At 49.9% G+C, this 26,127-nt stretch overlaps 1 protein-coding gene across 6 annotated transcripts in view; it reads right to left on the bottom strand.

Annotated features, from left to right (window-relative positions):
* Nucleotides 1–1,461: 1,461 nt before the first annotated feature.
* The window catches only part of Syt2 (synaptotagmin 2), a 111,067-nt gene continuing 86,401 nt past the window's right edge, over nucleotides 1,462–26,127 (bottom strand). For 4 of the 6 annotated variants that reach the window (NM_012665.3, NM_001429498.1, NM_001429499.1 and 1 more), the window contains 9 exon segments: nucleotides 1,462–6,475; nucleotides 6,506–7,068; nucleotides 7,773–7,906; nucleotides 8,919–9,036; nucleotides 10,194–10,361; nucleotides 10,625–10,792; nucleotides 11,092–11,211; nucleotides 12,641–12,807; nucleotides 13,830–14,033. In NM_012665.3, coding sequence (NP_036797.2) covers nucleotides 6,862–7,068; nucleotides 7,773–7,906; nucleotides 8,919–9,036; nucleotides 10,194–10,361; nucleotides 10,625–10,792; nucleotides 11,092–11,211; nucleotides 12,641–12,807; nucleotides 13,830–14,016 — 1,269 coding nt within the window. In that variant the 5' untranslated portion in view covers nucleotides 14,017–14,033 and the 3' untranslated portion in view covers nucleotides 1,462–6,475; nucleotides 6,506–6,861. 6 annotated transcript variants of the gene reach the window in all.

The following is a 26,127-nucleotide window of genomic DNA, read 5'->3' as shown; positions in this document are numbered from 1 at the left end:
AACCATCGCCACGGACCCTCCCCAGGGAAGGGCTCTTGGGACCCCGACCTATTTCCTGAAGCAAGAAAAGCCTCGAGTGAAGGTTTGGAACAACCCTGAGAAGAAACACCCTAATAGCCATGCCCCACAGGGAAAAGTTAGGCTAAGGGCTGGTGGTGGTGCTGGGCTCTTAAGGCTTCCAACACTACCTCCATCCTCCACTGTGTAAGGGCTGATGGTGGTGCTGGGTTCTTAAGGCTTCCAACATTATCTCCATCCTCCACTGTGTAAGGAAGGGTTCCTTAGGTCATTGGTTCAGAAGTTCCAAAAACCACTTGCAAACTATGCAAATGAAACTAACTCTGAGGTCATTAGAGGTTGGCTCTGAATCCTAATGGAAGGGCGCCTACCTCAGGGAGTCACTGCACAGGCTGCTGGCAAGGCTGGGGAGTGGGCAGCCAGACTCTGGGTGTGCTTTCCGCCAAGTGGAAATCCTTGGTCACTGACTTGGGAGGGAGGGAGGGAGGGAAGATTCTTTTCCCCTGCTGTCACCCAGCTGTTTGTAGCTCCAGCAGCAAGAAGAACTGAGGATGATGTCACAGTTGAAGAGTTCAGCCCTGGCCTTGGGACTTGAGGCAGAGGCAGAGCTTGATATAGAGGCTCCTAGACCACAGACATGGTTCCTCTGGGACCCCACCGGCTGGGGAAGGTCCTGTAAAGCAGTTTCTTCTACTGTTCATGGGCACCGGCCCTCCCTCCTGTTCTTCCCAGCCACAGAGCAAGGTGCCCAAACTCTGTCCTGTGCAACCAGGTCACCTAGCCCATGGCCTCCACCCGGGCCAAAACAGCCCGACAGCCAGATCCGGGCCCTGCCAGCACACGGGCGCTGCCCACCTGCCTCTCCTGCTCCTTGGCCATCAGGATTTGACACAATACACGAGAAAGTGTCATACATTATGGTCCTAGACAAGTGAAAGTCTTTGGAGCTGGGAACTAAAACAGAGCTTAATCCTTTCCTGGTCTTGGCCATACTGCCCCAGACCCTGTCCCTAAGCATCCCAAAGCCTTACTGGCCCTTGTTATCTCTGCATCATCAAAGACAGCAGTCTTTACAGTGTAAGATTGGAGACTTTGTACTTTCTGCTTTTTAAACATCTACACTCTGGGACCAGCAGCCTCCCCATTGTCAGGGTCCGACTGCTGCTGTTCCCTAAGCCCAGGTCCTCTAGAGAGAACTTAAGGATGCAGGACAGTCCTTATCACCCTGGGCGGGTAGACCCCCTGTGACTCCGATCCACTAGATACTCCATCTGTCGTCCTCCCAAACCCAGAAGAGAGTAGGCCATGACTCTTTCATTTTGAGCTGGAAACCAGCTCTCCTCCCTCCCCAACCTTGCTGGCCCTTGCCAGCAGCTCCCTGCCCCCTGCCCTGGCCCACTAAAAAAAGAAAGAAAAAGAAAAGAAATGCTCCCCACCCCCAGGTTGCTTTCAGCTCTTTTCTTTAATAAGGAGACGCAGCTCGTTACAAAATAACAATTTGACAAGAGATCAGACAACAGTGGAGCCCACATAAGGGAATGGAGGAAGCATTGCCAAGCAGAGTGGGGAGGGAAGGGGAGGGCTACACGTGTCCTCCTTAGGGAGACAGGGAGGGCTCCTGGTGGGCCAGTGTATTCCAGGGGGAGCAGGGCTCACCCAGCTTCTGCCCCAGCTTTGGAAGTTTCTGGGCCTATGGTTTTCAGAAAGCAAATCAAATCCTTAGATGAGCTGGACTTAGGGCAGGATGATCGGACTTCGAGATCGCTTCCCTGAACTCCCAGCTGCCGAGTAAAGCTGGGGGTGAAACTGAGATCCACACACAGCTCCTGCCACCTTGCATGACTCCGCTGCCACGGTTCCCAATTTCAGTTTCTGTGGAGGCTGGAAGTCTCCAGCCAACCCCACGTTGTTGCCCCTGGCCATGGCCAATACACTTGCCCAATTCTGCCTGAGGTCCCCTGGATTAGTACTACATGACTGGCTTCTGGGGAGTCCTCTGGGTGCCCAAGCTGCTCCAGCCCTGTCTACCCAAACAATCACTACATGCCATGCCTGCTCAGGCTGCCCTGGGAGCGGATGTGCTCCTCCATTGTGAGTGACCCCTTATCGCCACCACACTACCACCATGCTCTCGAGCACCCTGCTCTGTGGCACTGCTAGACAAAAGAGAGAGAGGGTAGGAAGTTTAACCACTGCAGTTTCAGGTTTTCCCCATGGGCCACTCCTCCACTGCTTTCTGTGGTCCTGACAGCTCAGGGAAAAGTAGGCAGGGCTGGCCTTGTTCATCCCAGGCTGCCACTGAGAACCTGACTATAGGCTGGGCTGCTGACTGCTTCTGAAAACCCTGGTTGCCTCCAGGCCTCTCAGAGGATATCCAAGCCACAGAGTCAAAACCACTGCCCTGCCTATACTCAGTAGAGTTCAACCATCAGACTGAGGCCACAAAAGCCAGCCAGGGGCATCTCCTGAGACCCCACCAGAAGCCCTGAAACACCAACTGTCCTCATGACACAGGGCTAAGGGAGCAAGAGAGGGTGACGGACAGGTGAGCCCTTCACAAGTGTTCTGTGGGGAGCCAGTTAGAGGGACAGGGGGGCTCCTGGAAGGAGTTTAGGGCACCCTCCAGTAGGAGGCCCTTTATGGCTTTTCAGTTTATTCAAGACAGTGGGAAGGAAGAATCACGTCACACACACGGAACACAGAAGCAACGGGACACCAGACGCCAGGCTAGACAGTGCACCGTGCCCCAAGGGTTAGCCCTGCAGACACGAGGCAGACCTGCCTTCAGGGCTAGTATCCTTCAGCATCTTCCCTGGGCAGGGCTGGCACCAGGGCCAGAACATTATCTCCCACTGTGGTCATTCCCTGCAGGGGAGGTGAGGACAAAGACTTTACACAACACAGAATCAAGGAGCAGCCAGTTCTGTAAAACGGGTGTGGGGTTGGGAGATCAAGGGGGCTCTCAGCATGGCCATGCGGCTATTTACAGAATTGTAGACATGCATCTTGATTAAACAAGATTCTGCTCGTGTGTTTATAGATAGCATCTTCTTTTATAATATATAACTAAATGAACATGGGGGTGGGGGGCATCCAATGAGGCTCAATGGCTTCAGAAGGTTCCTGTTTTGTTGTTACTTCAAAAATAAAGTATATTCCTATATCTTCAAGCCACAGTGTCCCCTTCTTGATATTGCAGTTCAAAAGACAGGCTAAATCAAAACGGTGGTCACCGGCCTCTGGCCCCTGGGACTGAAGAAAAGAGGGACGAAGTAGCCAGAGGGTGCGTTGCCAGACACAGTGCAGGATTAGCCAGTTAAACTTAAATTTCACATTAAACAGTGGGTCACTTTATAGTACAGTATGTCCCAAATATTGCATAGGACATCCTTATACTTCCGAAATTATTTGCTTATCTGAAATTCAAGTTTAGCCAAGTATCCTGTATTTGTATTTGCCAAATCTGGCAGCCATCGTGGGGCTGTAGGTCCCCTACTGCTACCCACTAGCTCTGAGAAAAGACCCCAGGCAGCCTGCAGAGAGGAACACACAGCAGCAGGCTGAGCACAGGATGGGGAAACTTTGATCTCTCCCTACCTTCAGGAAGACGGCTGCTATATAGGGTTAGGGTTAGGGTTAGGCAGGGGTCAGAGGCCTGGGATTCTCAAGAACTGACGTGACATTAAATGAACGAGGGAGTCCTTCCACTTTGCTAGCATCAGCCACCCTTAACGTCCAGCACAGAGGCGTGTTTCTAAAAGCTACCTTTATGAAGAGGCCTGTGGTAAAAAGCCTCCCACCTCCTTCACTGGGTCTTGGGCCAGCAAAATCACCACAGACCACTTCTACCAAAACAAAACAATGTTGGCTTCCTGGGAAGAAAGACAGGTCTCTGGCTGGGCCTCACCCTGCTCATTCCAAGCACTTGTTTGGCTGGGAGCTCCCTGGTCCCTGGGCCAGCCTGTGTTTCTAAGTCACCAAAACTGCCCCCAGGCACTGCAGAGGTTGCCTTGCTTCTGGGAGGATCATTCAAGGAGAACTGGTGCCCCCAGATCCTCAGTGGAGTTGAGTGGGTAGTCATGGTCATAAGTTCTCTTTAAAAACGAAAGCAAACAAACCCTCGAGTAAATACTTTCCTCTCTTTGGGATAAAAACTTTCATCCACAGAAGTATCCAGAATCCCTCGCCAGCCAGAAACATTGACTCTCTCTGCTCAGTGTTGATAACCCAGGACCCTGGCATCCCAAGAGAAGCCCGGTGGCAGTGAAGGTTTGGAATGCAGTGCTGAGGTCTGGGTCATATCAGCCCCCCCTAGTGCAGAAAACCTGAAGCCCCAACATGTTCCTGCCTAGCCTCTGGACCTGGACCGCTGCCATCTGCTTGGGTGGCTAGTCTGGGACCAGCCCCAAGCCTGAAGAGGAACCACTCCCAGCATCCACGCTGACTCCAAACTAGAGTTAAAAAGTCCTGGCAGGCTGCCCACAGTAATGAGCCCTAGCCTGTGTCAGCCCAGGGACATTCAAACCGCAGAGGCACCCACTATTCCTTCTCTCTTTCCTTCCCTCTGTCAGTCCTTCCCTCTGTCAGCAGGACAGTAGGACTGTAGAAGGAAGGGCTAGATGAGGTTTATAGGAGAGAAGCCAGGGAGTTAAGTATGACTGGGGAAAGCTGGAAGAAGGGTAAGATTGACGGGAGTTTCTGTGAATGGAGTTTATGGAATGTGAGAGAAGAGCCAGTGTGGGGAGGGGCCGGGAAAGCACCAGAATTCTACAGAAAGGAATCCAGTGACATCAGATGTCCATGCCAGGACCCTGGTACTCTCCAACCACCTGAACTCTGAGTGTACCTGATAGCCTAACGATGTTCTACCATTACCAGAATGAACCCTGGTCCCAAGGACTACAGCCCATAATCCTATCAGAGTCCTCCCTTCTCCATGTGTACCATAAACACAGAGAGTGTATAAAATACACAACTTCCCATGTACCAAGGGCCAATAGCAGAAGGGTCTCTAAAAGAGAGGCAGGTCGAACCTACTTCACAGTCTGTTTCTGGTGGAAGTGTTACCTCACTCCCTACTTAAACCAAAACAAACAAACAAACAAACCAAAAAAGCAAAGCAAACCCACATATCCCCCATTTTCACTAAAATTAAGACACTACACCTCCTCCATGCTGGGTTCTCATAGCCAAACTCTACAACACCATTCATCTCTGAGACCCACAAGAAGCAGAAGGACCCAGGTGGGGCAGAGCAGAAGTCCTGCCACATTTGCTGTTGAATCAAGTGCCCCACATCCTCCCCCCCCCCGCCCCGTCCCCCGCCGACTTCCGGAAAGCTGTATACTTCCGGTGGTAGGAGAACAAAGGCCTGAGAGATTGGAGAACAAATGTAAGACCAAGGGAAAGGAGCAGCCTCAGGTTACAAGGAGCCTACGCCCCTTGCCCAGGCAGAAGGTTGGGAAGGATACTTAGTCCAAGCCTGACTAACATATATATGGCTTTTTTATCAATGCTGGGGACAACTAGGGAACAGGAAGGAAACACAAACTGAACATAGGGTGCAAACCTTAGCACATTTTCTCCACCACCCATCTGAAATGAATGCGCTGTGTTTCCTGGCATTCTGAGAAAACTGTCTAAGGAAGGGAAGGACGGGGCCTCTCCTAAGGTCTGCCTGGGCTACTCCGGCTACCATCACTGAGGGTCAAAGGGTCCAGAGGGTCAGGAATAGGAGTTGTGAGGAGCTCTGCAATGTCTAGCTTGTCACTGTCCACCAACGCTCCCCTTCTTGACACCTCCTCCTTACCTGGACCTCAAGGGAACTAAACACCCAAGCATCCCTCTAATAGGTCTCTGGCTCTGTGCAAAGCACTTATCGTCAGATGGTATTTTTCCACTTACACAAAAAGGGAAACAGAGGCAAAAGCAGATGGTGCGTGAATGCAAATGAACGCACTGCTTGTACTCTGCAGAGGGAGGAAGCATCTGCCTCCCACTGGACGAGGCAAAGATCCAGAGCTGAGTAATGGGACTTCTGTTTCTTCAAAGTTTGATGTCGTCAACAAGAATGACATCCTGGAGCTGGCGGTCCCTGGCTGAATCCGACCAGTCGAGTAAATAGTTTATTTTCATGAATGATCCCAAAGCCCCACTCCTGGGGAAGCCATGACTGACAAGAGGGAGTCTGGGATGGCATCAAGCCTTTGGTCCTAGTTCGGAACACATCCAGTATCACATCTTGCGTCTTCCAAATGGCCTTTCGCAAGGACTATGAGAGCTTCTGGCCTCTGACCACTTAAGCAGTGGGCTCTCCTCACCTCGGAGTACCTGAAGACTTTCCTCTCTCACACGGCATCATTGTCCGTGACTCATTCCAGAAACGAAGAGATATTCCAAACAGAGGCAAGGTGGGGATGGATGGGCACACGTGTACACACACACACACACACACACACACACACACACACACACACACACACACACAGTCGAGACACAGAATGTGCTTGCCACTTTGTTGGTCCAAAACCCAGGAAAAGCAGGAAGTGCTTCCACTCTGACAGTAGAGGGCCCCACTTGGGGTGAGGGGAAACCGTGATAGGGCATGCAACAAGGACAGCTCCTGGGACAATAACAGAGCCAGGCTTCTCTTTCACGTCTTAGGGGACTCTTCACATAGCCACCAAAAGGAAGTTGGTTTTTAAAAAGACAAAAAAAGAAAAAGGAAAGGAAAACAGGACACACCGCAAACAAATGAAGAAACCTCTAAGGTCGCATAACTGAGGTATTGATAGCTCTGGAGCTCGTCAGTGTCCTCTGGGGCGTGGCCCCAGCCGCCGCTGCCTACTTGTTCTTGCCCAGAAGAGCATCCACTTCTTCCTCAGGCTTCAGAGAGTGCCACTGGGCGATGGGCCTCCGAGGGTTCGCCAGCATGTCGGACCAGTGCCGCAGCTCCGTGCCTGTAGCGTTGCTGCCTACGAAGATCTTTCCGATGGCTTCATTCTTGCCCAGTTTGTCATAGTCTAGCACGGTGACGACCACCTGGACTTTCTGCAAGGCAAGCAAAGGAAGGAAGGACTTCAGAGGAGAAGTGGAAGCCCGTGGCATGCCCTCTGTCACTCCGCATGCAAATGATAAGGAGGGAAGTGCCTCCAGGTTTCTGACTTTCAGCCCAATGCCATTAAATGTCAGTGTAGAAGACACAACTTTTTTTTTTTTAAGTAACCTATATTTCTGCCAGCAGGCGCACTTGAACATACACAACGCTCTAGGCACTGTAAGACCTATGGAAGGGGAACGGCTTCTAATGATGTCAGTGGACACGTAATAAAAAACAGGCAAGTGGGGGTTGGGGATTTGGCTCAGTGGTAGAGCGCTTGCCTAGGAAGCGCAAGGTCCTGGGTTCAATCCCCAGCCCCGAAAAGAAGAAAAGAAAAGAAAAAAAAAAAAAAACAGGCAAGTGTTGGACATAATAAATACACGAGTGTCCCTCAAATACAAATGACGTTTTAAATGCACACTCTCACCTCTGTCAGTCTATACTGTGAACGGTATGGATATACAAAAATATCTAACTTTTTTAAAAGTAGTTCATGTTCAGATAATGGAGGCCCTTATGCAGGGTCCCACCCAGCACTGTCAGATCCAGATCCTTCCCCAGTGGAATGCACCCGGCCCGTGGCTGACCTCTAACTCCCCATACTTGTCTGGTTAGCTCAGAGCCCAAGAACCCCAGGCCCTCGAGGATTAAGCACCTGGATCTGCTCAAAGGGGATCTCGAAGCTGAATGACTCATTGAAGTAGGGGTTCAAGGTCTTCTTCTTCACCGTCGTCTTCTTCTTCTTGAGTCTCTTGCCATTCTGCATCAAGTGGATCTTCACATAGGGGTCTGCAGAGAGAGTCCCAACCCAAGAGGTGCCTCAGCCCCGACAACCCTCCTCGTGCTCCAAGGTCTCCACTGTGCTAGAACCAGGCCCCTGGGAAGCCCAGAGGAGGGACAGTAAGCCCCAGAAGCAGAGGGGTCATCTGGGTCACCGGTAGGAAGGGCATTAGGCTGTCTCTAGCTGTTGTTCACTTATGGGCTCCTAGTGCACAAAGTTGGGGGAATTTCTGAGTTTAAGAAAGACCTTGTGGGGCTGAGGATTTAGCTCAGTGGTAGAGCGCTTGCCTAGGAAGCACAAGGCCCTGGGTTCGGTCCCCAGCTCTGAAAAAAAGAACCAAAAAAAAAAAAAAAAAAAAAGAAAGACCTTGTAAGGAAGGGTGGGGACTAACTGGTCAGGTGCCTGGGCTAGGAGGTGACTGAACCGAGTCCTGACCCTGCATATCCAGTCTTCCAAACCTGGCTGATGAGAATCTGAGGACACACAAGGGAAACAATCAGCCCAAGGTGACAAGTCTGATCAGTGACAGCCAAATCTCAGCTATAAGGCTCGTTGTCGGAGGAGGCTCAACAGAGGTAGTAAGCTTTACCATTAGCATCCTGTGGCACAGGCTAGCCCAATGCCAGATTTACTGTCAAGTAAGTCTGAAGGCAACAGCACCCACTTCCAGAACAGAGTTGGCAGAGCCTTCAGCCTCTTCTGGAAAAAAACGTCCCCTACTCTGATGGCATGGCAGAAAGACTGACTGGGTTAAGCCCTGCCCTGACACTTCCGACACTTCCTGAGAAAAGTTCTGTGCTGTTAGCTCATTTGGAGAATGACATTTTTCTGTCTTCTCTTCCTCGGCCCACAGAGCAAGGCCAGAAGGTTATGGAAGACACTCAGATAGGGACAGGCATCTGTGGAGGACTGGAAAGCCTGTGACCAGAATGGGGTAAGACCTTCTATTCTCCCCAGGGGACTCGGAACGGTGGCTGGCTCACTGCTGCCACACAGTGGCTCGCAGTGGTTCTGCATCACCTGAGAGGCCCCCCACATCCATCTTCTTCAGGTTCTTGGCCTCCAGGATACAGACGGTGAGCTTCCCAGCAGTGGGCACGTAGCGCAAGGAGGTACAGATGTCACCCAGCTTCTCTGGCTGTTTGGGGGAAAGAAGCAGGATTCGGGTCACCTCAGCTATCCCAGTGGCCTCTAGTGTGGCTGACCCCATCTTGCCAAGATCGGCAAAGCAGGGATTTCAGCCCAGTCACCAGTCCCCACATCTGAAGCAGAGGTGGTCTTCAGCTTCCAACATCAGTACCTCACACTGTGGTTTGCAGTCCCGGCCTTAGGAAGCTGACATTCAAGAAGGCAGAGGACAAGCCATAGCGGAGGGACCTAGCAGACCTGGAGGATGTTGGGTATGCACAGATCCCCACCGAGCTGAGTGAAAGGGACACAAGAAGCAGGTGCTGGGCGGCCAAGCGGTTGGGGACCTTCTTCTTTGATCTCTCCTGCCCCATCATCCTTTGCTGTCAGCTGTGGGGCTTAGCATGGTTCTCAGAGCACTTCCTTTCCCATGTATTATGTCCCTTAAACCTCGTGTGTGACAAGGCACAAGGACACTTTGTAACCGACAAGAAATCCAGGTTGCCAGGGAGACCTGTTCTCAGAGTCAGACAGCAGCACAGCTCTGGGCAGGGGAGGTCTCAGGACTCCCAACCTGAGGTTCTGCCGGCACCCAGTTTCTCAGGGATGGGGCCGCCAAGGTAAGGATAAGACCAACCAATCATGCCCTCCTTCCAGTATGCAGACCTTCACCTCGGACAACAGAAGGAGGCCGAGTACTTTTATCCCCAAACCTCCTCAGGGCCCCGCATAGGCTGAAACAGGTCACTGGTGCTGGCAAAGTAGCTGAGATGGGAATTCCAGCACACAGCAAATGAGGGGTTGATGGCTGTAGCTAGAAGACAAGCCAAACATGGGGAGTCCTATTGAATCAAGGCTGGCTTTTCTGGTGGGTAAACCGAGGCACAGAGTCTGATGGGAAGAAGTGATAATGGCGTCCTTATTTCACAGTTTGCTTGACAGACGCCAGGCACTGTACAAGGTACTTCAGTTGGGCAGCTAATTCCCAGCTGGTACCGTCTAGAGGAAGGCACCAAAGCCTCAGCTTCCCTTGGATCATCATCAGCCAGACAGCGGGGAACTAGACTCTTCACCGGCAGACCTGACTCAAACCACTGCTCTCCCTGTGATACGTGTGTCGGAGCCAACCTCATCAAATGGTGAGAAGCCTGGCCGCTCCGACCTTACCTCTTCCTTCTCTCCGCCTTGTAGGTCTCTCCATTCCTCGATGGGCTGGCCAAGGTCCACCGTGTTCATGGGCACTTTCACCTCCCCGATGATGTCATGCTTAGAGAAGCGGTCAAAGTCATAGATAGCCATCACCAGGGTTTTGCCTCCTAACTCCTGGTATGGCACCTGTGGGGCACAGAGAGGGTCAAAGTGGCTTCATCACTCCCGGGGGGATGCTATGGGACGATCCCAGGGTGTGGGCCTGTGTTGCTCACAGGGTACCAAAGCAGACTGGAAAACCCAGCGTGTGAGGTGGAAGGGAGGCTACTACAGCCTGCTGCTGGGCCAGACTGAACACAGCCCAGGGATCCAGCCATGGCTGAGGACCGGAGCAAGGAGTGCAGAACCCAGGAGCAGAGAGAGCCAGAGCCATCGTCAGTTTCCATCACCTTGAAAGTGAAAGTTTCGTTGAAGGCTGGGTTCAGTGTCTTCCGGTGCACCTTGGTCTCATATTTCTTCTTCTTGTCTGGGAGGAGGAAGACTTTGACGTAAGGGTCTGACGTGCCACCCATGTCCAGGGCCGGGAGTTCAGCAGCCTGCAGGACGCCCACGGTGAGCTGTGGAAAAGGGGGTATGTCTGAGTCTCTGGACTGCTCCAGCACCAGATCTAGTCCCAGTGGGTTCCTGCCAACACCCCACCCTCACCCCAAGTGGGAACCTTGGGAGTGGGTCCAGGCCAGTAAGTTAACAGCCAAGTTCATCTAAGACCTTCCACAGTAGAGGTTTATGGCGAAAGTTAAAGATGCATATGCCCTGTGGCTTCCAACTGTCCTGCTCCACAGAAAGGCACAAGGCCTGACTGTCTCTAGGGTAATGGCTTCCACTCACGCTATCCCCATTGCCCAGCCACACACACCTGGTTGGCTTGGAAATCATAGTCCAGAGAAAACTGCAATTTGCCCAGGTTCTCCGGCTCTTTCTCCTCCTCGCCTTCTCCTTCTCCTTCAGTCAGGCCTGTCTCCGCGTCGTCATCATCCTAGGAGAGCTGCAGGTAGGGAGAAAGTTGGAAGGAGAAGGCAGAACGGCCTTCACAAAGCAGCAGAAGCTGCCCCAAAGCGTGACTCAGCACTTCCAGAGGATGCCCTGGGAAGATCCGCAGACTTGGACCTGTGTTGCCTTAGGGTACAAGGCAGGCAACAGTGACCAACATTCAGCTGAGCCTGTGCAGGGCTCGGCTCCCCCACAGCTCACAGGCCCCCCAGGCAGACCACAGCCCCACACTTGGAAGACATGACTCTGGCTTGGGCAAGAATCTCTCCTCCCTGTGGGGTCAGGCACCACACCACAGGCCAAACAGCTTCTAGGGGCAGGGGCTCACTTTCCTTGTAAAATCCTCTCAGTCTTTTGCCCGGCCCAGATTTCCCCAACCTGGATGGGACATACCAGGATTGCAGTCCAGTCAGGAACAGAGCGAGTCCAGAGAGGCAGAAAGAGAAGGAAGTGGTATAAGAGAAAGTCCTTCCAGCCACACCTGCCCTGAAGTTGTGGCTGCTTGGTGAGACCAGGCTGGGTTGCACACACACACACACACACACACACACACATATATGCCCAGGAACACACACACATGCATGCATATACACATGCATACATGCATATACATACTAACACACACAAGCATGCACATCATCCATGTGCACATGTGTGCACACACATATGTATATACACAGGAACACACATGCATGCATAATGCATACACACATGAATATACATACTAACACATGGGCAGACATATATACCCATGTGCGTGCACACACACACACACACACACACACACACACACACTGTACGCTTTGAGGCCCAATAGGCACACAGACACAGGAGCATTCAAAGGCCATCATGACCCTTGGCTGGTTTTGGGGCTCAGTCCCTGCTTCCAGCCTTCAGTGTGAAGCCTTGAGAAAAGACTTCTCCCAGTCATTCCCCAAACAGACAACAGAGGACAGTGAAGCCCCAGACTAAACTTAGAGGAAGCACCAATTTGCCAAGGGACCTGCTGAGACCAACACCAACAGGCAGGGGGTGACAGATCATCATCTGATAGTGATGGATTCCACATGGCCGTCTTGGTGCCTTCAAACCTGCCCCCAACCCATCTGAGCCCGGACCCCGCCCAGCCAAGTGTATCTGTCCCTCAGATCTCCCGGCAGGAAGAGTCAGTGTTACCCACAGTGACTTCCTGATGATCATCATGGTGTCTAGCACTTAGTCCCAGTGGCCTACTCGGGAGTCCATACATTGTCCCCGTCTTTCTCACCTTTTCCAGGCTGAGCGCATGCTGGCACGTGGCGCCATGTGGAGACTATGGCCCCCGCTTAGAGAGTGCAGAGGGGAACGGCTCACACAGAGGAGGAGCCCGAGGCCCTTGCCTCATCTCTCAGCCCGGCCCCTCCCCAGCCCCCTACCTGGCCCCCCTTCATGTCCTTCATGTTCATGGCGTTCTTCATGCCTTTGCCCTTCTCCTTCTTGTTTTTCTTCTTCTTGCAGCAGCACTTCTTACAGATGCAGAAGCAGCAGGTGAGCAGCAGGAGGCCAGCAACCACGGCCATGGCAATCAGAGCCCAGGGGGGCACTGTGGACACAGCACAGCACAGACACTCTGAGCCTCACCAGCCCCATCCCAAGCATGGGCGTGTGTGGGCTGGGACTGGGACTCCCCCATTCTCCTGCCCCGTGTGTGTGTGAGTGTGTGTGTGTGTGTGTTCCCCCATTGTCCTGCCCCCTGTGTGTGTGTGTGTGCTCTCCCATTTTCCTGCCCCCTGTGTGTGTGTGGTGTGGTGTGATGTGTGTGTGTGTTCCCCCATTCTCCTGCCCCCTGTGTGTGTGTGGTGTAGTGTGATGTGTGTGTGTATGTGTGTGGAGGGAGGTGATGTGTGTGTGTGTCTGTGTCTGTGTGTGTGTGTGTATGTGTACCTTGCTCTTGGCTGCCTCCCTTGTGGACACAGCCTGCTGAGCTAGCAGCCGCAGTGTACATGGAATAAGTTCAGGCTGTTGCTGGGGTTTTCTGGTTACTTTGATCTTTTCGCAACTAGCAGATACTCATCACAGCCTTGGGACAGTCCTCAGAGGTAGGTTTTCTGAGCTCTAGTTCTCCCAGAAGGCTGGTCTTGCTTAGCCAGAGGGGCTAGAGAATGCCTACCCTGCTTCCTATGATACCTGAAGTCCTGGCTCCCACCAATGTGGCTGACCCTGCAAGCAGACCTGGTTCCACACAGAGAGTCTTTCCCGGGAGTTCAGAAAGCCTCATTTTACACACTCCTAAGTAAGGCAGTTTCTGAATGCTGCTGAAACCCTGAATAATGTCTTTATCCTGTTTCACCTTATATCTTCCTCTTTTGAGGGGTGGTAGGGATTTTAAAGTCATACTTAAAGTTGACTTGGCCCCTGTAGCTTGGGGCATGTAACATAAACTCCCTTGGTGGCTTCCTTAATTCCAGATCATACTCCCCAGCCCATGCCTCTGGGGGAAAAATCCAAACTGAGACCAAAGAAGGAAGCCAGCCAATCCCATCCCAGTGGCTCCCCACCTCCTCTGGCCTGTCAAAGGCCTCTCAGGCTAGCCCTGTAACCCTCCTGGCCACCAGGGCCACTCACAAGGGATCTTGTTGATCTCATTGAAGAATTTGTCCTTCAGCTTGGCGAACATGTCTTCTTGGCTCTCCCCGGTGCCCGTGCTCTCTGTAGAGTTATCGGCAGGTGCGGCGGGTGCCAGAGGCATTGTGGCAGTGGTGGTGGCCGGAGCCACAATGGGCTCCTGGTTCCTCTTGAAGATGTTTCTCATGGTGGCAGAGGGGACAGCTGGGGATGAGAGGAAGAAGGCAGGGTGCTTTCCCAGATGTTCTGCACAAAGGCCCAGGAACCGCTTCTGCGCCAAAGGCTAAGGATGCTCCTCCCTCTGTAGCCAAAGGTGCTAAGCACAGTGTTCAGAGTGTGCAGAGACAACAGCCCTCAGTAGGGTAGTGCGGACACACTCGGACTGTGACAGGCACCTGCTGGGTGTGAGCCACTACATTTTGAGGCCCTTTGTGTTGTCTCTTTATTCTTCTCACTTAACAGCTGGGGGAACAGGCTGAGACACTGAACTGTCCTGAGACCACCCAGCTGCCAGTGGGAACCCAGCCTGACAGAATCTGCCTGGCCCCAAAACCTGTGTCATTCAATCTAATCTCCCACAGCTCTAGGAAGGCCGAGGCTCTCACTGAGGTCCACTCCATGCTCCCTGACTTCCACAGAATGGCTCAACCCGCCCCATGACACGAGGGCACCCCCAGTCCCTTCCCTTTCTGTACTAATCTCCAGCCCTTGCTCTGGGTCTTTTCAGGTCCACATCTCTAGCCCTGCTCCTCCCAACAGCCCTAGAGCAAAGAGGTGCTGTTCGCTGAGGTTGGGAAGCCAGAGGAGAGGGGGATGAAAGACAGAGGCAGAGACATGGGGGGACCCAACGATCCCACCAACCAGAGAACTAAGACACTTGGCGCACTTTGCGCCTGTATCCATTCTGCCTTACGTGTCTAGACCACACCATGCAGGAGTTGGCATTCTTCTTTATCTTTTCCTTTGTGAGTTCATTTTGTCTTCATCACTAATGGCTCAATAATTTCTACTGTCCATGGCGATACCGTGAGGTTTTCACCCCATGAGTAACAGAGTTTCCAGTGCTCTGTGGCTGGAGGTAAAGTTAAATGGTAGCACTTGCTTAGCACGCGCTTGCCCGAGTTCTATACTCAGCACCACTATACAGACACACGTATGTATAATATAAATATCCACATATACATATTGCATAACCATGCATGGTATATATGCTATATATGCTATGCATACACGTGTGGCTATAACCACACATCTATACACACACAGCTACAGTAAGCATAAACTCTGGTCTTCATTTAAAGCTGTGCTCTGATGAGCTTCCAAACTCTGCCCTGCGCTCTGTGCACTCTCCGACACCGTTCCCCTTCTCAAAGGGTCGTGTGCCTCTTCAACTCACATCCTGAGAGGACAGGGCTGCGCTGTGTTCACACTGGCTGCTTCTGTGTCACATATGCCCCCTCCTAAGATACACGGTCTTGATCTGTGGCTTGTTTGCATTTCCTGTTGGTCATAAGCTGCATTTCCCTACTGTCTGAATGGCAGCTGGACACCACTCATCAGCTATTGGGTGATTTTGTTTGTTTGTTTGTTTGTTTAATGTATGTGAGTACACTGTCGCTGTCTTCAGACACACCAGAAGAGGGCATCGGATCCCATTACAGGTGGTTGTGAGCCACCGTGTGGTTGCTGGGAATTGAACTCGGGACCTGTGGAAGAGCAGTCAGTGCTCTTAACTGCTGAGCCCTCTCTCCAGCCCTGATTATTTTCTTTAGGAAAATATCTATTCAAATCCTTTACCAATTTAAAAAAAAATCATTTTATTTTTATTGGGCACTGTGTAACTGTGGCGATCAGAGGACCACTTAAGGAATCCATTCTCCCCCTTTGAATATCCGTCTTTACACTGCTGAATCATGTCCTTTACAGATTCTGGCTTTCAGCTTCCTGTCAGTGGGGAGTTACAGCCTGACAGGCTGCATTCCCTACCTACACGGCTGCGAGAGACAGCCGCAGTGTCTTCACCCCACAGAGAACCAGGGGAGCATCAGACACGGGATTTACAAAACAATTCTTTAACCTTAGGGCCATCTTTCTATTTTCTGTGATGAGTTTCAAAATACAAAAGCCTTTAATTTTGATGACGCCCATGTCTTTGATTGCTAGTTTTCAGTGGTATGGCTAAGAACCAGTCGCGCAGCGAATGTCACCCAGATTTATCTGAGGTTCGCGATTATAAATTTAGCTCTTGCGTGAAGGTCTACAGCCACGTTGAGTGGTGGGTATCTGCGATGTGGAGGGAAGGGGTCGTGTGACTGTCCATTTGACATAGCAAGCAGCACCATTGTGGCCATGTGTAACTAACAGAGCAGGGCATGCGTGAGAAATGCCCTTAATACACAAATGTTGGGAGGGCAGGTGCTATGGAAGTGCCCTAAATACAACACTGGACTTTTGAGCGTCTGCCTTCCCAAATCACTAGCCTGCTTCCACCTTTGTGGGGGGCTGTTTCCTCTCGTAATAAACTGACTCTGTTTCTATTTCTGTGTGTCCCTCATCTCATTTATTGTTCTGGGACACAAGATCCTGGAAGTCTCAGCAGGTCAGCCTTGGATTCAAATCTGTATCTGAATCAGCTGGCAAGCCAGCCAGGAAGAACGATAGGCACCGTTTCTCCTTCTTTCCTTCCTTCCTTTTCATCCTTCCTTTTTTGCCTGCCTGCCTGCCTGCCTTCCTTCTTTGCCCAGAGCACTTGGAAGTCTGTGGCAAGCTCCCACAGACGGTAGCACGGGGCCGCCTCTCCCTGCCTGTCTTTTTCCCATAGTCCATATGGCCAAGGGCCAGTGTTGTGCCCGGCCCTCTTCTCTCGCCCTTCTGGGATGTAAGCCAGACAACGATGCACACACTGAGTGTTGACTGTATAGTACAGTGGCATTTCAGATTGGCTGAACCTGGGAATTTCATGGAGCTGACCACTGACCACATGGTCACTGACCACAGGGTGACCATATAGGGGACAGCCATGCGGGTGCTAATGAGACCCTACCACACTCACGCTTTCCTGGGCTGTTGAGTCACTCAGTCTCTTCTATCCTTCCTTCCACCTTCCCCAGCACCCACCAAGGTGACTGGAATGGCAGGCAGGACTCTGGACAGGGTACTGCAATGGCTCTTACCCTACAGACATAGTTCCCCATAGACGCCACTGGACTCTGTCTCCCTCAGGGTCCTAAATCCAACAGGCTTCACATGCAGACTCCCAGGGAACTCTTAGTTAACTGTGACCGCCCACATCACCACATTAATGCCTTGTTTACTTCTTCATTATACCCTAACCACATTCACATTCAATTCCTCCGGTGTCCCTTTACTGTAGCTTATCCCCAAGAATGCTAAGATAATTCCCCAGGTGACAAGACAGTCTTCAGAATATGAGGTCCAAAGGAGGTGGGGGGGAGCTACCCATTTGCGCTCTTTCCTCAATGGCAATTTAAAACTAAAAACAAAGCCAAAGCCATTCATAAAACTCAGTGTCTTCTCTGACAGATTGTTGATTGCTCCCCACTTTGTGAGAGAATTATCCTAATTCACCAAGGAAACTGAAATCACCCCACAGGCGTCACAGCAGGGACAGGACCACAGGACTCAGTTCTGAGAGAGACAGTGGGTTCGGACTCTGACTGGGGAGCGAGTAAGTGTGGACAAGCTGATAGATCCAAACCAGAGAGAGCTTCCGGTCCTTCTGTGGCTACTCTCAGGCCTGCCTTGGGATGCCCGGGCAACAAGTGATGGGAGAGATCTATCAGATGTCCTTAGGACTTGGAGTGGACGTGAGGAGGGACTCTCGCCAGAGGCCCCAACAGTTTTCTCTTCATGTACGCCTGTCCCTTGTGACCATTCAGCCTCAAGTATTGGAATAAGGTTTATCCTGAAAACATGTAGGGATAGGAACCGGTTTTTTCCTGTAATCCTCTCTGGCCTCAGTACAAGCTGTGTGATGGGAAATCCAGATAAAGACGGGAAATTAAATGATAACATCATCCTGCTGCGGGACAGGTTTGGTAAGAATCGACAGAAAGGATACAGAGCCTCTCGTGGCTCTCTGTGAGAAATGGGGGAAATGCAAAGAGAACCGGCAATGTCCGGCGGCAACATCCGGCAGCAACGTCCCCCTAGTGCCCACCCCCTTTAAACAGAAGTGGTGGGCAACAGGACTCAGGTAACATGTTCTGTCCCACTCTGCAGCGCTCTGGACCACCTCCATTCCCTCTTATTCAGTCCACCTTACCCATAAAAGAGGGAGGAGGACTGTGGGACACAGCAGAGGGAGGACTGTGGAGCACAGCAGAGGGAGGACTGTAGGGCACAGCAGAGGGAGGAGGTCTGTGGGACACAGCAGAGGGAGGACTGTGGAGCACAGCAGAGGGAGGACTGTAGGGCACAGCAGAGGGAGGAGGTCTGTGGGACACAGCAGAGGGAGGACTGTGGGACGGAGCAGAGAGAGGACTATAGGGCACAGCAGAAAGAGGAAGACTGTGGGACACAGCAAAGAGGGAGGAGGACTGTGGGACACAGCAAAGGGAGGACTGTGGGACAGAGCAGAGGGAGGACTGTGGGACATGGCAGAGGGAGGAGGACTGTGGGACACAGCAGAGGGAGGACTGTGGAGCACAGCAGAAAGAAGAGGACTGTGGGACACAGCAAAGAGGGAGGAGGACTGTGGGACACAGCAAAGGGAGGACTGTGGGACAGAGCAGAGGGAGGACTGTGGGACATGGCAGAGGGAGGAGGACTGTGGGACACGGCAGAGGGAGGACTGTGGAGCACAGCAGAAAGAGGAAGACTGTGGGACACAGCAAAGAGGGAGGAGGACTGTGGGACACAGCAAAGGGAGGACTGTAGAACACGGCAGAGGGAGGACTGTGGGACAGAGCAGAGGGAGAAGGACTGTGGGACACGGCAGAGGGAGGACGGTGGGACACGGCACAGTTACTTTCCCCGATCTTTCCTCTACCTACAGCTCTCCCCTTAGGGAAGTGTCTGGACACTGTGGACGGTTAGAGTCCGTGCTCCTTCTTCAGCCACGGAACTTCAGCAATTCAAGAGAAAGCTGGGGTGTTCTCTAAAAGCTCCCCAGAACATGACTAAGAACAATTGCACAGGAATTGCCATGCCTTAGTCTGTATTCTAGCTTAATTGTCTCTGGTCTCATGGGGACTTCAAAGACTCTTGCCTTCCTACGCTTGCCCTCCCAGGGGTACAACCGCATTCCTTATGCCAGACCTATGGCTCTCTCTTCTTACTGCCCAAAGACTATTCCAGAACTCATTAGCCCACATGAATATTTCAGCCCAGGAACTTTACCTTCAGACCCACGAATTCAGTGCTTGCACACTGCCTTCTTGGTGCTCACACTGCAGCCTGGACAAAGGGGCCCTGGCGTGGCAACCTCACGGGACAGGACTGAAAGTACCAGACAAAACACCAACAGACAAACAAAAGTCGGAATTACCGATGCCCTGAGACTCAGCCTCTTTGTCTCCAAAGGCAGAGGAAAAAAACTTTTTACTTCACTAACACAGTTGTGTCAGGTGTGTTCCGGTGGCCTCCACGTGACTATCATGTCATTGTCTATAGAACCCCTCCCCCCAGCTCAACCTGTAGCTGCGTCAGTTTTTTTCTTATGCTTTTTTATTTTTAAAAATGTGCATTAAATTTACTTTCTATTTCTCTTTTGGCATGCGGAGTTTAAAACTGTATGGGCCTATGTATAAACATGAGTGTCTGTGGACTGTGTTAAAAGTCCTAATAGAGGTACCCTGCCTTAAAAATGTAGGCACTTTTAGCTTCTTAAACCTATTAGAAGTGCTGGAGAGATAGCTCAGAGGTGAAGAGCACTGACTGCTCTTCCAGAGGCCCTGAGTTCAATTCCCAGCAACCACATGGTGGCTCACAACCATCTGTAATGGGATCTAATGCCCTCCCCTGGTGTGTCTGAAGACAGAGACAGTGTATTCATATACATAAAATAAGTAAATCTTTAAAAGAAAAAAGTATTAGTGTGATACCTCTGGGTCTACTAAACAGCTCATAAAGCATTTGCCTGTCTGCCTTTGTTTGATGGGGTTACTCACGTGTCACAGCGTACACGTGAAGGTCAGAGGACACTCAGTTCTCGCTTCCAACTGTGTGTGTTCCAGGGATCGACCCAGGTCATCCGGCTTGACTGCTAGTCCCACTATCCCCAACACATCCAACCAGCTCTTCATAAGACTTTGCTGTTCCCTTATATAAAATAATATTCACCAGTGTCATAAGGTAAAGAAAATTCCACGAAATTTTACATTGGATACATAGATTTCCTTCAAAAGTGGATAAAATGTTTACCAAAGGTCTTTACATTAAATTTCCCTTTCACAGTGAAAATTATAGGCAGTGCACTCCAAACCAGCAGTAAATTAAAATCTGGGTACACTCGCTCCAAATGTAATAAAAATGGCTGTTATTAAATCTTGAAGTAATACTAATCCCTAAAATTTAAGGTACATTTCAACTTACTTTTATTGACATTAAAATATAAAAGATATTGCCTGTTCACCTGTGCTTCCCCTTCTGAAATCAGACCTTTCAAGACTCTTGTTCAATTAATAATAATAATAAATAATAATAATAATAATAATAAATTTCAGAACGTAGCATTGGTGCCTGTTCACCCTGTGTATACCCCTGACCAATCATGTCAGGCTCTGTACCTTTAAAACTGGTCTTTATGTGTGTATCCGTATGCTGCTGGCTAGGGCTTCTATATTGTTCACGTGGTCCATAAGACAACGGTGTTGTTGGCCCAAGTGCCTTTTAGTTTATAATGTAACTAAGACAGTAAAATAAAAAGCAAAGGGTATATTTAACCTAACAGTGTCCGTCAGGTGGGATTTAGTTGATATTAGTTCTGGAGTCTCTATCCGCTGAGTGAATAACCTGGCCTTCACAAAAGGGCACAGCCCTCTTCGGGGATGGGACTCTATGGGCTCTGCTACTCCCGCAAGCCCAACCTGGAATGATGAATTACGCCTGTGCTATCAGCTCTCCCAGAGAAATGAGACGCTCACCCGCAGAAGTATACACCTAGACCACAGGGAAGGGGCAGACACTAAACAAATGCAAAGTAAAAGCCAGAGCTGTGTCCTGATTTGTAGCTTCGTGAGCCTAAATAAGAAATGATTTAAAAAAAAAAACAAATTCAGTTTCTAAATACTTAAATCTTTAATGAATTAGTTCATTTAAGTTTATTGGTTAAAAAAAAACCCATGTATTATCTCGATGGCTGCTATAAAATGTTTTGCCTTTATTTCAGACATAGCTTTCTGGGTTTCATTAAAATACAAAGCAGCTTCATTAAAAATGTCTTCTAAATTTTGTAAGGAAAAATAAAACAAAAAAATTAAAAAGGAGATAAACAGGGGAGAGCGAGTCACTTAAAACCTAGGATATGTGACAAATCCTTTAGCGATCCACTACTTGGTAAGCTTATTTTAAAATATAGTTTTTTTTTAAAGGAGTTTGAGCACAGATACCCTCCCTATATAGGTGAACAGTGCTCCCCCAAAAGACATGGTTACTTAATGAAAATCTCAGTGCCAAGTGTGGGATGTCTCCCTAGGTATTGTTAGTCAGGAAAGCCTCATAGGACCACACCGTGACCACTCTTCTTAGTTATGTGCCAGACCTAGATAGTAGGAACCTAACACACCTTGGTTTCAGGACAAAGATAATCAAGCTGGTGGTCACCTAAAACCTTCCTAACAGCTAGCATGGCGGCTTGAGTGAGCATGGTCCCTATAGGCCATATGTTTGAATACTTGGTGGAATTGTTTGGGAAGGATTAGGAGGCGTGGCCTTGTTAAAGGAGGTGTCTCTCTAGGGGTGGGTTTTAAGGTCTCAGAAGCTCATGCCATTCCCAGTTAGCTCTCTCTGGCTCCTAGTTGGGTCTCAAAATGTGAACTTCTGAGCCACTGCTCCAGCACCATGCCTGCCTGCCTATTGTCATGCTTCCTACCATTATGGTCATGGACTCGCACCCTTCAAAATGGTAAGCCCCCAATAAACATTTTCTAGCTATGTTTCTTGCTCATGGTGTTTTACCACCGCAGTAGAAAAGTAACTTAAGACAGCTGGCTTTCATAGTGCCACAATGTGCTATGCCGCTGGGGAGTAGGGGGAGAAAAGCCAGCAGTGGTATTACCAAGCCATGAGCACTGCATGCTACAATACTGACTTTCTAGGCATGACGTGCCCACTGCTATAATAGAGGCATGACAGTTACACGGATAATCAACCAATTTTGGATTGGATTTGAGGTCTACTCCACAGGAGGAAACTGATACCAGGTTCTGCGAAATGGGTCAAAAGCCTGTAAGTACGGAGGGCGTAGGCCCTCGAGGGAGCTCTACTATGTCTATATGGGCATGATGCCAGACCATTTTCTAAGTATTTACATTTGTAGATTAGTGCTGCCCCCAGCCTTGGCCAGAGAAGCTGCTTTCTGTAGCGGTCACAGCAGAGACAACTGGTACAAGTATTGAAAATAAATCGACTACTGGGTGCTCAGCTCTAAGTGGGGCATCTGTATCAGACACACCCACTCCCACCTGAGGCTCAGGGAGCATCTCATCTTGGAAGAGGAAGACAGAAAGTAAGAGCAGGACAGGGGGATGTCCTGTGAAATTCTGTCTTCAGGATATGACCTGGCCACGGGGTTCACATAAGCTGTCCTATGTGGGAGCTGCAAACTGAGCTCAGGACCTCTGCAGGAGCAGTTCTGCACTCCTAAGCACTGAGCCATCTCTCCAGCCCCTTGTGCACCACCCCTGGGGTGTTACCTCCTGGGAACCGACCTTAGCTATGGTGACCTGCACAAGATCAAGTCAACAAAAATCAGTCAATATTCCAATGAGCAACATTAACAGGCTCGGTGAGTCACAACAAAAAAGTGGGGAGGGCCTGAAGTGGAGAAGGGTACCCCAAGAAGTGTGAAAGGATAGCTGAGGGTGATATGACCAAGATACGCTGTTTACATGTATGAAACTGGCAAAGAATTAGTAAAAGACATTCTGTTAAAAGCAAAAAAAATTATATGTATATGTGTGTATGTTATAAAATATTTTAATGAAGGTTAAAGAGAAAAGAAATTTATTTAGATGAGAGAGGATTTTGTACAGAAGTTCTGTTCAAAGGCAAAGGACTATCAGAATAAGAAGAGAGAGAGATTAGGGTAAAACCAATGGGTTAACGCCACAGTCACAGGGTTAATGTCACAGGGTTAACGTCACAGAGAGCTTTATGGAATTTAAACCTTAAAAACAGCATGGGTTTACAGAAACTTACCTAAAGAACCAAGATTTCATTTCTCTTAAGATTTTATTAAGATATGAGTTCAGTTTCTAATCAGGAAAAAGAAGCCTTTACAGAGTCAGGATTTCTTTTTAAATGTCCCCGTCTGAGCTTTACCAAGGTGTCACACAAAAGCTAAGTTTTAAACGCCATTCCTTCTTTCACATGATGTCATGGGCTGGGTGTTCAAAACCACCCTCAATGGACACAGAGATGAGAACACAAGGGACCCAAAGGACAGCCAGTATTCCCCAGTCAACAAGGTCTCAGGGGAGGGGACAACCCAGGAAGGACCCCGAAGCTCCAGCTAGTCATATGCCATGGTCTCCTGGTCAGAGAGGCCTGGAGAGTCCGCAGGCTGAACTCACCGGTTTTATTCTACAAAGAGAAAGATGAGTGCAGAGGAAAAGGTCCCCAACACTTCCAAGAAAAGCTACTTGGTCAGGAAGACTCTGACCCATCCCAGGAGATAACACCAGTGGGGTGGGGCACAAGGGCCCAGAGAGATAGCTCAGTGCCTAAAAATGCTTACCGCTCCTGCCAGGCCCTGAGTTCAATCTGCGGCACCCACACAGGGCAGCTCACAGCTGAAGTGTAACTCCAGCTCCAGGGGATCCGACATCCTCTGGCCTCCATGGGCACCTGCACTCACCTGCACAAACCCACACACAGACACAAAATTAAAAATAAATTAAAAAAAAATCCACCACCACCTAAAGGAGCCATGGAGTTCCTACCTAGTCCCTAAGAGTAACTTCTGAGGAGCCTCCACTGACCTTATCAGTAACTGGAAATGAGCGAACCTGGGGCCACCTTGCAGGGTTTAAACACCCAGCAGGAAGACGCAGCCAAAGAATAAAACAATTGGTAATTACACACACACATGCACGCGCACGCACACACACAGACACACACACACAGACACACACACACAGACAGACACACACAGACAGACACACACACAGACAGACACACACACAGACACACACACACAGACACACACACACACAGACACACACACACACACAGACACACAGACACAGACACACACACACACACACACACACACACACAATCACACAGATAAATAAAGAGGATAAAACATTTAAGCCCTGAGTATGGGCTGTGGTGCTGGACTAGTTCAGCTGTCACAGAGACAGATTCGTCCCTAACCTCAAAGCTGTGACCTCACTTAGGTTTAGGCTTTCTCTGTTGTTTTCCTGTTGTAACAGTCAATGCTCAGCGGTTACAGTCAGTTCCAGTATTTCCAGAAGAGGAAGTCAGATCACCTTGAAATAAGGTTACAAATGGTTGTCACCAACCATGTGTATGCTGGGAACTGAACCCCAGTTCTCCACGAGAGCAGTCAGTACTCTTCCCAGCTGAGCTATTTCTCTAGCCTCTCTTGCTATATTCTTTTTTCTCTCCTCTTATCAAAAACATTCTCTTCTCATCTAATATACCCTGAATTACAGTTTCCCTACATGCGGCCCTCCCAGTCTTTTCCCTACTTGCCTCCCTCTGGGTCACTCCCTTTCTGTGTCTCGCTGGAACATAGCAGACCTCTAAGAGATAACAAAACGCTACAAAATAAAACACACTAACACAAAATAAAACCAACGCATCAAAGTTGGACAAGAAAAAAAAATAACAACAGAAGGAAAAGAGCTCACGAGAAGGCACAAGAATCGGAGACTCACTCATCCACACTCAGGAGTTCCATAAAAACACAAAACTAAAATCCATCACACACACAAAGGACGGGGTGTGCAGATCCACACCCTGTGCTTGCTGCTTCGGTCTCTGTGAGCTTACATGAGCTTGGCTCAGGTGACTTAAGAGTTCCGGTGTCCCAGCCAGAATACAGCAAATACATAGGCGAATGCCAGCAGCAAACCACTGAACTGAGAACGGGACCCCCGTTGAAGGAATCAGAGAAAGGACTGGAAGAGCTTGAGGGGGCTCGAGACCCCATATGAACAACAATGCCAAGCAACCAGAGCTTCCAGGGACTAAGTCACTACCTAAAGACTATACATGGACTGACCCTGGACTCTGACCTCATAGGTAGCAATGAATAGCCTAGTAAGAGCACCAGTGGAAGGGGAAGCCCTGGGTCCTGCCAAGACTGAACCCCCCAGTGAACGTGATTGTTGTGGGGAGGGTGGTAATGGGGGGAGGATGGGGAGGGGAACACTCATATAGAAGGGGAGGGGGAGGGGGGATGTTGGCCCGGAAACTGGGAAGGGGAATAACAATCGAAATGTAAATAAGGGGGCTGGAGAGATGGCTCAGCGGTTAAGAGCACCCAACTGCTCTTCCAGAGGTCATGAGTTCGATTCCCAGCAACCACATGGTGGCTCACAACCATCTGTGAAGAGATCTGATGCCCTCTTCTGGTGTATCTGAAGACAGCTACAGTGTACTTATATATAATAAATGAATAAATTTAAAAAAAAAAGAAATGTAAATAAGAAATACTCAAGTTAATAAAGAAAAAAAAAAAAGAGAGAGTTCTGGTGTCCTTCAATCCTAGATTCTTTCTGCCTCTTCTTCCTCCACAAGAAACTCTGCAAGCTACCAGAGAGAGAGAGAGAGAGAGAAAGAAGGGAGGAGGGAAGGAGGGAAGGAGGGAGGGAGGGAGGAAAGAAAAAAGAAAAGAAAGAAAGAGAAAGAAAGAGGGAAGGAAGGAAAGAAAGAAAGAAGGGAGGGAAGGAGGGAAGGAGGGAGGGAGGGAGGAAAGGAAAAAGAAAAGAAAGAAAGAAAGAAATAGGGAAGGAAGGAAAGAAAGAAAGAAAGGAGGGAAGGAGGGAAGGAGAGAGGGAGGGAGGAAGGAAGGAAGGAAGGAAGGAAGGAAGGAAGGAAGGAAGGAAGATGTATACACCAACCCAGTCACAAAACCTTTGATCTG

Source organism: Rattus norvegicus, chromosome 13 (assembly GCF_021556685.1).
Source record: "Rattus norvegicus strain SHRSP/BbbUtx chromosome 13, alternate assembly SHRSP_T2T, whole genome shotgun sequence".
Taxonomy (NCBI): Eukaryota; Metazoa; Chordata; class Mammalia; order Rodentia; family Muridae; genus Rattus; species Rattus norvegicus.
Note: the sequence above shows the minus strand (reverse complement) of the source record. Positions and strands in the feature narration are given on the sequence as shown.